At 41.5% G+C, this 13,423-nt stretch overlaps 2 protein-coding genes across 5 annotated transcripts in view; both read right to left on the bottom strand.

Moving 5' to 3' along the window:
- TDRD12 (tudor domain containing 12) overlaps positions 1-6,037 on the bottom strand; it is a 92,487-nt gene extending 86,450 nt beyond the window's left edge. Inside the window, exon 1 of one of the 3 annotated variants that reach the window (XM_079119897.1) lies at positions 5,899-6,037. In XM_079119897.1, the coding sequence (XP_078976023.1) occupies positions 5,899-5,922 (24 nt within the window). In that variant the 5' untranslated portion in view covers positions 5,923-6,037. Of the gene's footprint in view, positions 1-147; positions 283-5,898 lie in introns of those variants that run through there. The other 2 variants (XM_079119895.1, XM_079119896.1) reach the window with 2 other exon arrangements.
- On the bottom strand, positions 258-12,931 carry NUDT19 (nudix hydrolase 19). Of its 2 annotated transcripts, none has more exons than XM_079119914.1 (3): positions 10,507-12,931; positions 5,899-6,106; positions 258-396 (listed from the first exon to the last, which is right to left on the bottom strand). In XM_079119914.1, exons 1-3 carry the CDS (start codon positions 11,506-11,508, stop codon positions 392-394), a joined length of 1,215 nt encoding a protein of 404 aa, XP_078976040.1. In that variant the 5' UTR covers positions 11,509-12,931; the 3' UTR covers positions 258-391. The 2 variants fall into 2 exon arrangements, with proteins under 2 accessions (XP_078976040.1, XP_078976039.1); XM_079119913.1 differs by lacking the exon at positions 258-396 and adding an exon at positions 3,122-4,878 and having other exon boundaries at positions 10,507-12,924.
- Between the last annotated feature and the right edge of the window lie 492 nt (positions 12,932-13,423).

Genomic DNA, 13,423 nt, shown 5'->3' with positions numbered 1-13,423 from the left:
CATTTCTACCTGTGAATTTTTTACATAGTGTATGGTATCTTCAGAGCTCATATAGAAATGATTTTTTTTGTGGTTTTCACATATGATTGACAAAATTATTGAGGACCCTGCATCCTTTTCACCTGTGACACACTTAGAATTTTATACCTTTGTAATTTTTCTTTCTGTTCCTGAAAAATCCATGGCATTCTTTGATATTCAACATATCATCCAGCTATTGGATGATTTTTGATGATTCACTTTGACCATGACAAGGCCTTCTCATCTGCAGATCAGCATTTTTCTACAGCTCAAGAAAACGTCATTCTCTTCCATTTGTTCTGGAATTTTCTTTTAGCTCTGCCAATAATCCATACGTTGGATGTCATCCTTTGTCTTTAACATAGTTTCCTTAGGCTGTGGTAACAAACAGACCCAAGGACAAAAGCTGCTTGGAGATCCAGGTTTGTCTCAAGGCAACAGTGCAAAAAGTCCTGAGATGGGAAAGAACTCTGAGTAAAGGAGGAATGTTAAGACCTTTCTTTGTGAGGGGTGTGCAGATGGACAGGGGCGCATGAGGAGATCAGAGAAGCCAGGGCCTCCTAGGCCATGCTTTCGATTTTCAGTGTGAAGAAAAGCCATTGAGGGCAGTGACTGGAAAGAGATTTCCATTTCAAGATCCCTTTTCCTGCTCAGTGGGTAAATACATGTGAGGGAAGAATGAAAATGGAGCTTAGGCCTGAGGTAGTGGTAGCCGCTAGGTAAGAGAAAAAGATGGCAGTGGATTAAGTTCTCAGAGGCTGTGATTCTAACAACCAGGAGGAACAAAGGCTTTTAAAAGGGACAGCAGTACATGCATGGGTCAGAAGACTCCAGATAAGCGTGGGTAATAGAATCAACAGGGTTTGCTAATCCTCTGGATATAGGAATCAAGAGAAGAGAAAAATCAAGAATGATGTTTTCTATCTTGAATAACTGGTAGCTTTCTGATACGAGGAAAATTGCTGAAACTGCTTGAGAAGAGAAAATAATGTTAGGGAAAAAATGTAATTTTTAATAGCTAAAGATAAAATATAGTTAATTAAATAGAAGTATATTATTTTTTCATGTAACATGCAAGAGGTGAGTAGTCCAGAGCTGGAGGGAGTATGCCTTAACACCAGCTTCCCTTCCTGGGTCCAAAATAGATGTTCCACTTGTCATTTCCAGTCAATGACAAAGAAACAGTAAAAAGTGAAGAACAAGGGGCTTCCACCTGGAAATTGCTGACCTCAGCCAAGGAAAGAAAGGTGTCTGAAAACCAGGGCTAAGGAACTTGATGCCAAAAGCTTGTTCCTTGTTTTCAGTGCTGGTCCAGTAATGAGGACAAGGTTTTAAGAAATAAGGGGAAAAATTTTATTGATTTGCTAGCAACTGAGAAAAAGCAGTGGATTAAGTTCTCAGAGGCTGTGATTCCAACAGCCAGGAGGAACAAAGGCTTTTAAAAGGGAAATAGGGCTAAGCCCCAGGTGTGCCTATCAGGAGACATAATTCGTATTCAGATGATGAGCCTTTAGAGATAGCCATTTCTGAGACTGGGGTTGTGGCTCAGTGATAGAGCGCTTGCCTAGCATGTGTGGGGCACTGGGTTCAGTCCTCAGCACCACATAAAACAAAACAAAGGCATTGTGTCCATCTACAACTAAAAATAAAAGAAAAATTCTTTTAAAAAAGAGATAGCTATTTCTTAGATCTATAGCTGCCAGCCCCCCAGTCTGGATTTCTTCATTCCTGTGGGTCAGAGATAAACCCAGCCTGGGACAGGAAGAATGTTAATCCTGCTTCCCTACAGTTAGGAGGAAGAGAGAGGAGGGGAAAAAAATGTCAGTTTTGACGTAAACCATCAGTGGTCAAACAGCAAGGTAGGTTTATGTTTAAAGTAGGAAATTGACCTGCTACATGAAAGGGACCCCTGTTACAGTCTAAGATCAAAAGATTAATTAGAGGAGAAGAAACTAACAAAACGGCAGAGGCAGGGTGGGTAGGGGCAAAAATGTCTAATGTAGAAGAGAGGTTGAAAAAAAAAATAGAGGTTTGAGGACAGAGGGAAATAACTACATAGGCTCAAACAGACCACAGATTATCCCTCATAAGAGAAGGGTCCCCTTATATTTGAGTCTCAAATCTTCCATATTATACAGTGTCTCCCATATTATAGAATGTCTGGGTTGCTTTTTATTAACAAAGAACAGTGTGAACAAGACATTTTAGCCTGAATATCAGTGCCAACCTAGTTTTGGATGCTGATAAAGGTCACCCAAAAGAATCGGGAAAAAGGCATTCATGAAATTACATGCCAACTAGGCATTTCTTCTTTAGCTTTGAAGTGTAGTTTCAAGATCTGTGGTATCATAAAAGACCTGTCCTGGCTGTGCTTGGACAGGTTAGCATGGAATAGTGATAGGTGATACGGAGGAGGAGTAGGGATAAGTAATCAGTTTCCCACTTCTGTACCTACCACCATTAGCTAAGAGTCCATCTGAAGAATACCACAAACACAAGCTAGCCTCTAAAACATAATTTTTCAGCTGCTTTATTTTGGACTGCTGGGACAGTGTGTCACTGCAGATAGAGGAAGTCGTGACAGTTGAGGAAAAGAATTCTTTTTGTGCCTCCCCACCCACCACACACTACAGGACTGAACCCAGGATCTCACCCATGCTATGCAAGTGCTCTACCACTGAGCTACACGCCACCCCCCAGCCCTTTGTACTTTTCATTTTTTTAAAATTTTATTTTAAAAAATTTATTCTTTCACAGTTCCGGAAGCCAGAAGTCCAAAACAAGGTATTGGAAGAGTCCTGGTCCCTCTAGTGGCTCTCAGGAAGAGTCCTTTGCCTCTTCCTATATTCTAGTGGTGGCTGGCAATCCTTAGTGCCCCATGGCATGCAGCTACACCAATAAAACCTCTGTCTTTGTCTTCACATGGCTTTCTTCTTTATTTTTAATTTTTTAAAATTTTACGGTACTTTTTACTTTGAGACAGTCTCACCAAGTTGTCCAGGCTGGCTTGTGCTTTCTCCTGCCTTAGCTTCCCAATTCACTGGGATCACATACATAAAGGTGCCACTGTGCCTGGCCCAGAAAGAATTCTTAAGGGGACAAGTTTCATTCCGATTAACAACACTGAGTTAAATTGTATTCTTTTCTTTCTTTCTTTTTTTTTTTTTTTTGGTGCTGGGGATTGAACCCAGGGCCTTATGCTTTCAAGTCAAGCACTCTACCAGCTGAGCTACATCCCCAGCCCTAAACTGTATCTTTTCTATGAAAAAAAAAAAAAAAAAGTCACAGTATTTTTTCATGACATCTGCAATCATCCACTGAGCTATAATAACTCCAGTGAAAAGGGCAGGGGAGTTAGGGGTAAAATTCTCTTGGCTATGGCACTAATTAGCTCCATGGGTCTGTTTCTGTTTTCACAAAAATGGTGTAAACAGGTTCCTTTGGTCCCTTCCCTGAAACATTCTAGTATTCTGTAAAAATGAAAAACTATACCCAAGGCTAAAAGTCATTAAGGAGAGCTTTAGTAGACTCAGAAGCAAGATGGAATGGTAACTGTCTGTGGTTCTCACAATTCACCTATCAGGACCATTTACTGAGACAAATAGAAGACTTTAGATCAATGTTCGTCACCTTTGGCCAGACAACTCTTTGTTGTGGGCGAGTTATTTAACTGCATCCTTGGCCTCTCCCCACTAGATGGTGGTAGCATTCTCTCCTCATTTGTGACAACTGGAAATGTGTCTAGACTGCCAATTGCCCTGAGGGCAAAAGTGCCCAGGTAGAAAACCACTGCTCTAGATATATTCTTCTAATCAGGATCATATGATATACATAAGCTATTTATCATTGCCTTTATTTTGTTGGTAGAAAAACTAGGAAATTTCATGAAATAAATCTATTGTGTAATGTATAATATAGTCAAAGATAGTAAGAATTGCTGTTAACTATTATTTCCCACCTTTAATCAGCAAAAAAAAAAAAAATTATTCATCTTTAAAGGAGGTGAAAGAACTATCCAGGTTAACTAATTTAATACTCTCTCTCTAAACTCTGTATTCATTAACTAACACTTAAGAACATAAAAGTTGATGGCTTCAGTTCTTTAAAATATTAACTAAAATAGATTTCCAGTTTGGAAAACATAATAACTAATGCTACTTGGTTTTAAATAGAATTGGATCTTAGTAATCAAGCTAAAGACAATAGCAAGAAAACAATGGAATTATCACTTGAATTATATATTATCACTCAGTCTAGTGTTTGCCATCCAGACACTCTCAAATTAATTCCAGCAGAAAATCTAAGAAATTCACGGTTCAACTTCCAAGGCACATCAGGAAAAATACTGATATGTGGGATGGTTGGAACAACCGCAAGAAAACATCTTACTGAAACTTTTGAGCTAATAAAATATAGAAGTGGGGCCCCTTTTGACATTTTTTTCTCATTTTGGTAACAATTTTATACTCACTACATACTGTATGGTTAAAAGAATAAAATAAGCAAGAGAGCTCCACAGCCCACTTGATAGAAGAAACACTGCATGATTACTTGCATAGGCACTGAGTTTTATAATTTACAAACAGATTTAGTTGACTCTTTTTAATCATTCCCACGACTGAAACAGGTTAGTTTACAAAGAAACAGCTCCCTACAAATGGCTCTTACTTATTACCCAGTTCTTAGGATAAACATGTTTATACTTTAACTGAATAGTCACATGGATATCATAAAGATGGTGACCGTGTATCACTATTCGGTGAAATTTCTTGCCTTCCTTCATGATTTCTTCAGTTGTTTTTTCAGTAGACAAAAACTTTTCTAAAAAGTCTGAATCTTCTAAGTATAGCTCATCTCCTAAAAAATAAAAATTTAACTCCATAAAGTATCATTTTATAAATCATTCTAGTATATTAATGACACATAAATTGGTATTTATTTTTATCTAATTCATGCATTTGGAACTGGCTTAGTTGTTAAATAACCTTAATTTTCTGAATTTATCTTAATTTTTCTCTTATATTTTTAATATCTTCACCCTCCCCTTATCCTCCACCCAAGAATTTTCTTTAAGCACATAAAAATTTATGACTGGAATGTTTTTCATTGTGAACTCTTTACTTTTATATTAGTTTGTAACTCTTTAATGTATTAAAAACTGACACTGATATTGATCTTGACAGTCATACTTTTGGTGTTTCTATATGGGCTGATCTGATAAGGTTAATTTAAAGAAGTTATTATTTACATCAAAACTGCCAAACTGTCCCCCTATAGGTTGAATCTTATCACGAGTCACAGAAGCTGAGCAGGCAGATATGAAATATGATAGGTCACAAAACCCCTGCCACAAAACTCTTGTGTTTATCCCTACTATAATCAACTATCAAATTTCCTAACTCAGTGTTATACTCATAGCATACTGTATGGTTAAAAGACCATAGCTCAGGTTGACAGCTTATAGGTTCTCATAATTCAAAATTAAATTGTAGAGGCTATGGTTGTGGCTCAGTGGTACAGCACTTGCCTGGAATGTGTGAAGCACTGGGTTCAATCCTCAGCATCACATAATAATAAACTAAAGGCATTGTGTCCATCTACTACTAAAAATCAATTTTAAAAAATTAAACTGTAAAAAGTGAGATAATACATAAAACTTTGTTAACGTCTATAAAATGTACTTATATAAATGTGTATGTGATGTCATTCGAAATTTCTGGTTATAATAGATAACATGGATGTTTTACAGGCTTTGGCCCTATTTAATTAGTACTTTGTAGGCTAAACAATCTAAATGTAATTCATGTCTCTTGCTGCCAGACAGCCTGGTGACTGAATGTGCATACTGACAAAAGTTGTGGGGCTTCACTGACTTACCAGGTAAAAGCTGGACCATCCCATCAGCAGTTAAAAGAGTAATTGGCAGCCACCGTTCAGTCCCTTCTAAGGCACGATCCAAACAAAATTTGTGCAAGTCAGACAGAGAGGCAAAGTTTTCAAGTCTTCTTACTTCATAGAACTGTGGGGGTGGCAGCCAAATTTCTTTTGATATGAAACTTTTAGTTGCCTCTGATGGAGACGACCACTGTGGGAAGATAGTTAGGTTAGTGCATAGGATCTACTTGAAGATACAAAATTAATTCATTAAAATGCCTTTCTAGATCCTTCTGAAACAAAGGAAACATTTGGGGGTTTGGTGCAGTGGACATAACACTAGTCCCAGCTAATTGAGAGACTGAGGCAGGAGGATAGCTTGATTAGAGGGGTTTAAGATCAGCCTAGGTAACATAGCAAGACCTGCTCTATAGAAAAAAAAAAAAAAAAGATCCAGGGAAGAAAGCTGTGTTGATCCTCTTAAGAGGTCGATTATTGGGACACTGACCCCAGGGTCAGTGAACCAGGACGGATCACTAAGGATTGAGCTAGGAGTTGTTCAGCATAAAGACAGAAGATGCAGAGGGGCCAAAGTGGGTCTGTTCACTCTCAAAGGAAGACTGAAGGGTAAACTCATAACAGTGGATTGAGAACTTGGTGCCTGTTTATTCCTCCCATAAGGCTAGGCCCTGAGGAAATGATGGACAAAGCTCTGTTAGGCACTTTGGGGCCTTTAGCCACCAAAATGCATCATGGTGTGTGACACACATTACAATGGTGGTGAAGAATCAGGAACAATAGGAGCTTTCAGGAAAGAAGCATGCCTCAGCCTAGAGTCCAAGGACCATAGTAACTGTAGGGTTTCAGCCAGACAGGGTCTGCCCATTAAATTCAAGCGATGCAAACTGCTCTCCTTCCACAGCTTTCCTTCACAGACCTGAGATAAAAAGAGCTGACTCAAGGAGTATGGGAAAACCCCAAAGGCCCTTCTTTAGCTGGTTTCCTAACTATCTGCTTACACTAAGAACCCATTGCCATCTTGGTTGTAGGGGCCATTTTGCCTCTTCTAAACCCTGCAGGACAGACAGTTGACAGTCAGCCTAGCATTTTTCCCTAGCCACTGATACCCAGACCCTTTCTTTCCTTCTCCCTCCCTTCCTTCTTCTCTCCTTTTCCCTCTTTTCCCTCTCTTTCTGTGGTACCGGAGATTGAACCCAGGTGTGCTCTGCCGCTGAGCCACATCCCAGCTCTTTTTCATTTTGAGACTAGGGCTTACTAAAGTATCCAGACAGGCCTGGGTAATTTGTGATCCTCCTGCTTCAGCATCCCAAGCAGCTGGGATTACAGGCATGCCTCACTGCACCTGGCAACACCTGGACTGTTTCTTAACTGACAAATGACACATTAATAGTTTCTGAGAAAGCCCAGGTCCATTCCACTTGGGCTGCAGCCCACCCCTGTCTAGTTTAGCATATAAACTCCTTCCTCCTACCTTGGGATGCAGGGAGTCCTCTTGTCCTGCTGCAGCCCAAGACATGCAAAAGTCCCTAATAAATTCCAACTTTGTGCAATGCTGGATCTATCTGCCTTTTTCTTTGGCCTTTCAGCACCTTCCTCCTTTGGTGGTCAGTTCTCATATACCAGGACTGAGTTTTTCTAAACCCTCCCCCAAAACTCAGAGTTAAAACTGACTTCTACCTCAGGTGACTATGGATCAAAGGTTTGCGAACCTGTATGTACTTAACTAATCCCTGAGAGGCCTGTTAAATCTTTACATCCCTTTGATCCTGGTAGAGGGTTGAGCAATCTGAGTTTAAAAAAGCACCCCAGATCACTCTGAAGTTGGCTTTTGAAAGTCAAAGCTCTGGGTCTCAAAGTTACCGAATCATTAGAATCATTAAGTTATTTCCAGGGCATTCTGCTTTCTTGGTCCTATAAATTCAGTAACAGGCAAAATGATAGTCATCTCCACTTAATCCAACCTGTTCAGATTATTCTAGACCATCGGTTAAAATATTATCATTTATTACTTGTTGCCAGTAAAGCTCTGCTCAAAATATTTTATATAAAATATTTCTAGTCCATCGGATAATGCTGCAAAGTCCTATTTTACAGATGAAGATATTCAGGTAGCTCCTCTAACTAGAAAATCTGAACTTCAAACTCTGGGGGTATCTGGCTCCAAATTCCATCATTTCTGCTAGATTTTTGAATCTCAACACTACTGATACCAGGTGAGATCATTCTTCATTGAGGAGTACTGTCTAGGCACTAAAACAGGGATATTCAGCATCCTTGGGCTCTACCAACTAGACGCCAATTAACAATCCCCCCATTGTGACAACCAAAAAATGTCTTCAAACATTGCCAAGTGTATCCCATGGTGGCGTGGGCAAATCTCCACCATTTGAGAACCACGGATCTAAGCCAGATTAAGAATAATTATCCAGGACTGGGGAGACAGCTCAGCCGGTAGAGTGCTTGCCTTGCAAGCACAAGGCCCTGGGTTCGATCCCCAGCACCGCAAAAAAAAAGAAAAAAAATTATTATCCAGGTGTGGTGGTATGTGTGTGTGTGTGTGTGTATATATATATATATATATATATATATATATATATATATATATATATATATATACAGCACCTGAACCCAGGAGGCTGAGGTGGGAGGATCACTGACTCTACAAGTTCAAGACCGGCCTCAGCAACATAATGAGGTCCATCTCAAAAAAACTGTTTATTGGAACCTCTTCTTCCACCCATGAGAGTTTGAATTATATTCCTCCCACCAAGTAAATAATAAAGAGCTGGATAAAATCTTATGAAACAACTATTTCCAGACACTGAAAATGCCAGTACTATTAATTTCTTCGAAAAATGAATGAGGTGAACCCTACCATTGTCTGGAGTTTCTGCCTAAAAATGATCCCCAGACTGCAGGACGAGGAGAGAGAACTTAATCAGAGTCTAGGATTCCTTACCAACTTGAGAAGACAGAGATCAGAATTGTGAAGCTCACACAGGCTAGCATTGAAAAACAGTGAACCTAAGAGGAAGGAATTACACAAATAGAGTTCCAAAAATCTATACAGAGCACCCCTGAATCACTGCTGAACACGCATCTGGCCATGCATAAGGTAAAACCATAGGAGATTGGAAAAGATGATACCAGAGAAGGAACAATTACCTGGAAGCTTTAAGACTAAATTCCCAGAGCTCATTTACAGTCAAGAATTTTTCAAATTCCCTCCAACCACTCAATATAAGGAGTGTTCAAATAAACTCCATAGCAGTCACACAATGGAAACGCAGCTAAATTAGTCCTAAAATAAAGGGTACTGTAGATCCACCCTAAAACCATTTATAACAAACCTCAAAAGAATCAAGTTAACTTGTAGTAACTGTTGCCAGGGAAAGTCCAACACTATTTAATGGAACATGGCAAAATCCAGCACTCAACAACATAAAAATCACAATATCCAACATCTCCTTCTCTGACCAACAAAATTTAGAGGTTTATTGGAAGATCTGAACATTAAGAAATATTATAGAAAATTCTTTGTAGGAAGTTCTTTTTTTTACTTTTTTTTTTTTTTTTTTTTCATTTTGGTACCTGGAATTGAACCCAGGGTTGCTTAACCACCAACCCACATCCCCAGCTTTTTTTATTTTATTTTTTTTTTAATTTTTTCTTTATATTTTATTAGAGACAGGGTCTCACTGAGTTGCTTAAGGCCTCACTAAGTTGCTGAGGCTGGCTTTGAACTTGCCATCCTCCTGGCTCAGTCTCCTGACAGCTGGGATTTATAGGAAGTTCTTTAATCAAAGAAATGCCAGTTGTAGCTTTTGATCAGCATAAAGAAATGAAGAGGGCTGGGGTTGTGGCTCAGTGGTAGAGCGCTTGCCTAGCATGTGTGAGGCACTGGGTTCGATTCTCAGCCCCACATATAAATAAATGAATAAAGATTTATCAACATCTAGAAAAATTGTTTAAAAAAAGAAATGAAGAGCAGTAAAAATGGTAAACATAAAAGACATTATTTCCCCTCATTTCCACAGTCTTTAAAAGATTGTCTTAAACAGACACAGTGGCACACACCTATAATCCCAGAAACTCAGAAGGCTGCAACAGGAGTATTGAAAGTTCAAGGCCAGCCTGGGAAACTTAGTAAGACCTTGTCTCAAAATAAAATAAAAAGGTTTGGGAATACAGCATAGTGGTAGAGTGCTTGCCTAACATGCACAAGGGCCCTGTTTAAATCCCTATCACTGGGAGAAAGAAAAAAAAAAAAGAAGACTGTCTACTATCTAAAGCAAAAATAATTGTAGAAATAAATAAATAAATAAAAGAAATGAAAGTATGACAACTGCAGAATGTAAAGCAGGGGAGAAATAGAAGTACAGTTGTCCCTTGGCATCCGTTATGGCTTGGTTCCAGGACTTCGCCCTCAGATTCCAAAATCTAGGGATGTTTCAAGTCCTTTTTATAAAATGGTGTAGTATTTGCATGTAACCTACACACGTCCTCCTGTATTTATTAGTATGTTCATTTATTGGTACTTGGGATCAAACCCAGGGGTGCTTTACCACCTGGTCCCCGTGGATGCCCTACCTGGCAGCCCACTACCTCCGCCAGGTCGGGATAGACCGACGGCGGCTCGCGCAGGCAGCACAGGAAGAATGCCGTGTCGAAGCGGCGACTGAAACCGCGCTTGAACGGCGTGAGCCAGACGTTCCAGTCGTGCAGCGCCCAGATGTCCGGAGTGCAGTCCAGGTGCTCGCACAGGCGCAGGAAGTGGCGCGGGTCGCGGCGGACGCGCGCGCGCCAAGCTTCCAGGCCCTGAGGCGGGGTGAGGGCACAGCCGGGCTCCCGGGCTGGCCCTTGGGACTCGGGGACAGACAAGGAGCCCCTGGGCCGCAGCAGCAGCACGCCCGCCTCCTCGAAGGCCTCGCGGATGGCGCAGATGCGCATGGCGACGTCATCAGGCAGCGCCCCGGCCTGTCCGTCGGCGGCGTCGGGCAGCACCGGGAAAGAGGCTCTCGCGGGCGGCGCTGGGCCTAGGCCGAAGCGCGGCTGCCCTAGGTGCGCGGAGAAGAGGTGCAGCCAGTCCGCGGAGCGATCTGCCGCGTCCAGCACGCCGCCGGGGAAGACGTGCGCACCGGGCATAAAGCCTTGGTTCTGGGAGCGCTGCAGCAGCAGCAGCCGGAAGCCTTCGGAGGGTGGCGGGGACCGTGACGTTGCGGCGCCCGGGCGCGTCCAGCCGGCAGCCAGCACTACAGTGGCCGCCCGCCGCCAGACGCTTGGGCTCGGCCGCAAGGGGCTGCTCATGACGGGCGGCGGCGAGGGGGTTTGCAACTCGGGTTCCGGCGCGGGCTGGAGCTCCTGGGCAGGTTCGGGACCTCGCACCAACGCCGGCGATCTTCTGGGCTTTAGGACGAGTACCAGTTCAGCCTCCACCCGCAAGGTGCCTGCCTCTGGGAGGGAAGTGACGCCAGCGTGACTCCGCACCGCCTCGAATGCCCTCAGACAGAACCGGGTCACTCTCGCGGGACCAGGTCTGTCAGTCGCCAGCGAGCGATTGTTATTCACAGCTGCCTGAAAGGAGAGCTGCATTAACTCCACTTAGGGCGCTTGGATCAATGCTTAAGGGTGTACATGACCTGCTATAGTAAAAATGGGATGGAAACCCAGGCCCGATGACACCTACCTGCCCCACTAAAATCCAAGACCTGTAACTTTCTCCCTTAAACTGAGGTGGATATATGAGTGTTACCTTTGGGGAAGAAAGAGAGGATGTTCCAAGAGCCTGTCCGAACTTTACATGCTAATGAAAAATGAACGGATGAACCAGATGCCAAATTGTACTCTTCTGTGCAACCTGAAAGTGGAGAACTCAACTCATGGCAGCCAGGAAGGGGAGAGGGGATGGAAGGGACCAGGGATAAGACATAACCTTAAGAACGTACATGACCTGCCGGTGACCTACTTCCAACCATGCCCCACCTGCCTACACTGAAAGGAGGGCTGTATTAACCCCAGTAGTTCCATTCAAATTATTAATTCATCAAGTATTAGTTCACTGATAAGGTCAGAACCATCATGTTCCAATCATTTCCATAAGACCCACCTCCTGACATAGCTGCATTGGGATCCAAGTCTTCAACATATGAGCCTTTGGGGGACTTTCCAGATCCAAAGCATAACAAACACTTGATACAATGTGATAACTGGTTAAATATGCAGAGCAAAGGAAGGCGTTAAGGTTCTAGCTTGGGAGACTGAAGTCACATTCCTTCAATTCTAGGAGTAAATATTTTCTAAGCACTTACTATGTGTGAGGCACTAGGAACTTTGTAAGTATTAATTATATAATGCTTACAAGTCCCTATAAATTTAAAAGTTAACACCCCATTTTAAAGATGGCTAACTATATATGGAGGGATTAAATATCAAAAAAGGACACACTCAACATCTCTAGCAATTAGAGAAATACAAATCAAAACTAAGATTTCATCTCACTGTAGTCATAATGGCAATTATCAAGAACACAAGCAATAGTAAATGTTGGGAAAGATGTGAGGGAAAGGTATACTCATGTATTGCTGGTGGGACTGCAAATTGGTGCAACCATTATGAAAAGTGGTATGGAGATTCCTCAGAACACTCAGAAGGAACCACCATTTGACCTAGCTATCCCACTCCTCAGTTTATACCCAAAGTACTTAAAATCAGCATACTACAGTGACAAAGCCACATCAATGTTTAGAGCAGTTCAGCTCACTATAGCTGAACTGTGGAACCAACCTGTTATGGGGTGCAACTTAAGAACAAACTGATCACAACTGAGAAGTCCAAATTTGAGTCTTTATTAAGCCGGTTGGCTGACTGTCTCATACAATGCCCCAAAAAATGGCTATTGGGAGAACAGCCCCGACCATAGGGTTGTAGGGGTTCTTATACCAAAAATCACATCAATCATAAGTGTCTGTTGCTATGATTTGAAATTACACATTAATATCATGAGATCATCAGCAGAGGGAGAAATGGGTCAAAATGACCCTTACCTAGGTGCAAACTAAAGAATGATTACTAACATCCACACAATCACTACTCACATGGTACATTGTTTAGGAGCAATAGGAATCAAAAGAGAGCAATTTTTTCTTTACATAGGAATTGTCATTTTGTATTGTTAAACATGTCAGACTAAGTAACTGATGATGGGTACAGAGGTGGGGTGTTCCCATGGGAGAAACTTATTTCCTACATAACATGGAGTCTCAGAGCAAAATGGAGTCTGTTTAGTCATTTCCCTTAGAGTCTGGCTTATAACATTCTCATGGAGCCAGACCTGTCAGCCCATCACAAACCTAGGTGTCCTTCAACAGATAAATGGATAAAGAAAATGTGGTACATATACACAATGGAATATTACTCAGACTTAAAGAACAATGACATGATGTCATTTGCCAGTAAATGGATATAGCTGGAAAATATGCTTAGGGAAATAAGCCAATCCCAAAAAACC

Source organism: Sciurus vulgaris (assembly GCF_902686455.1).
Source record: "Sciurus vulgaris genome assembly, chromosome: 17".
Lineage (NCBI taxonomy): Eukaryota > Metazoa > Chordata > Mammalia > Rodentia > Sciuridae > Sciurus > Sciurus vulgaris.
This window is presented reverse-complemented; position numbering and strand designations above follow the sequence as displayed.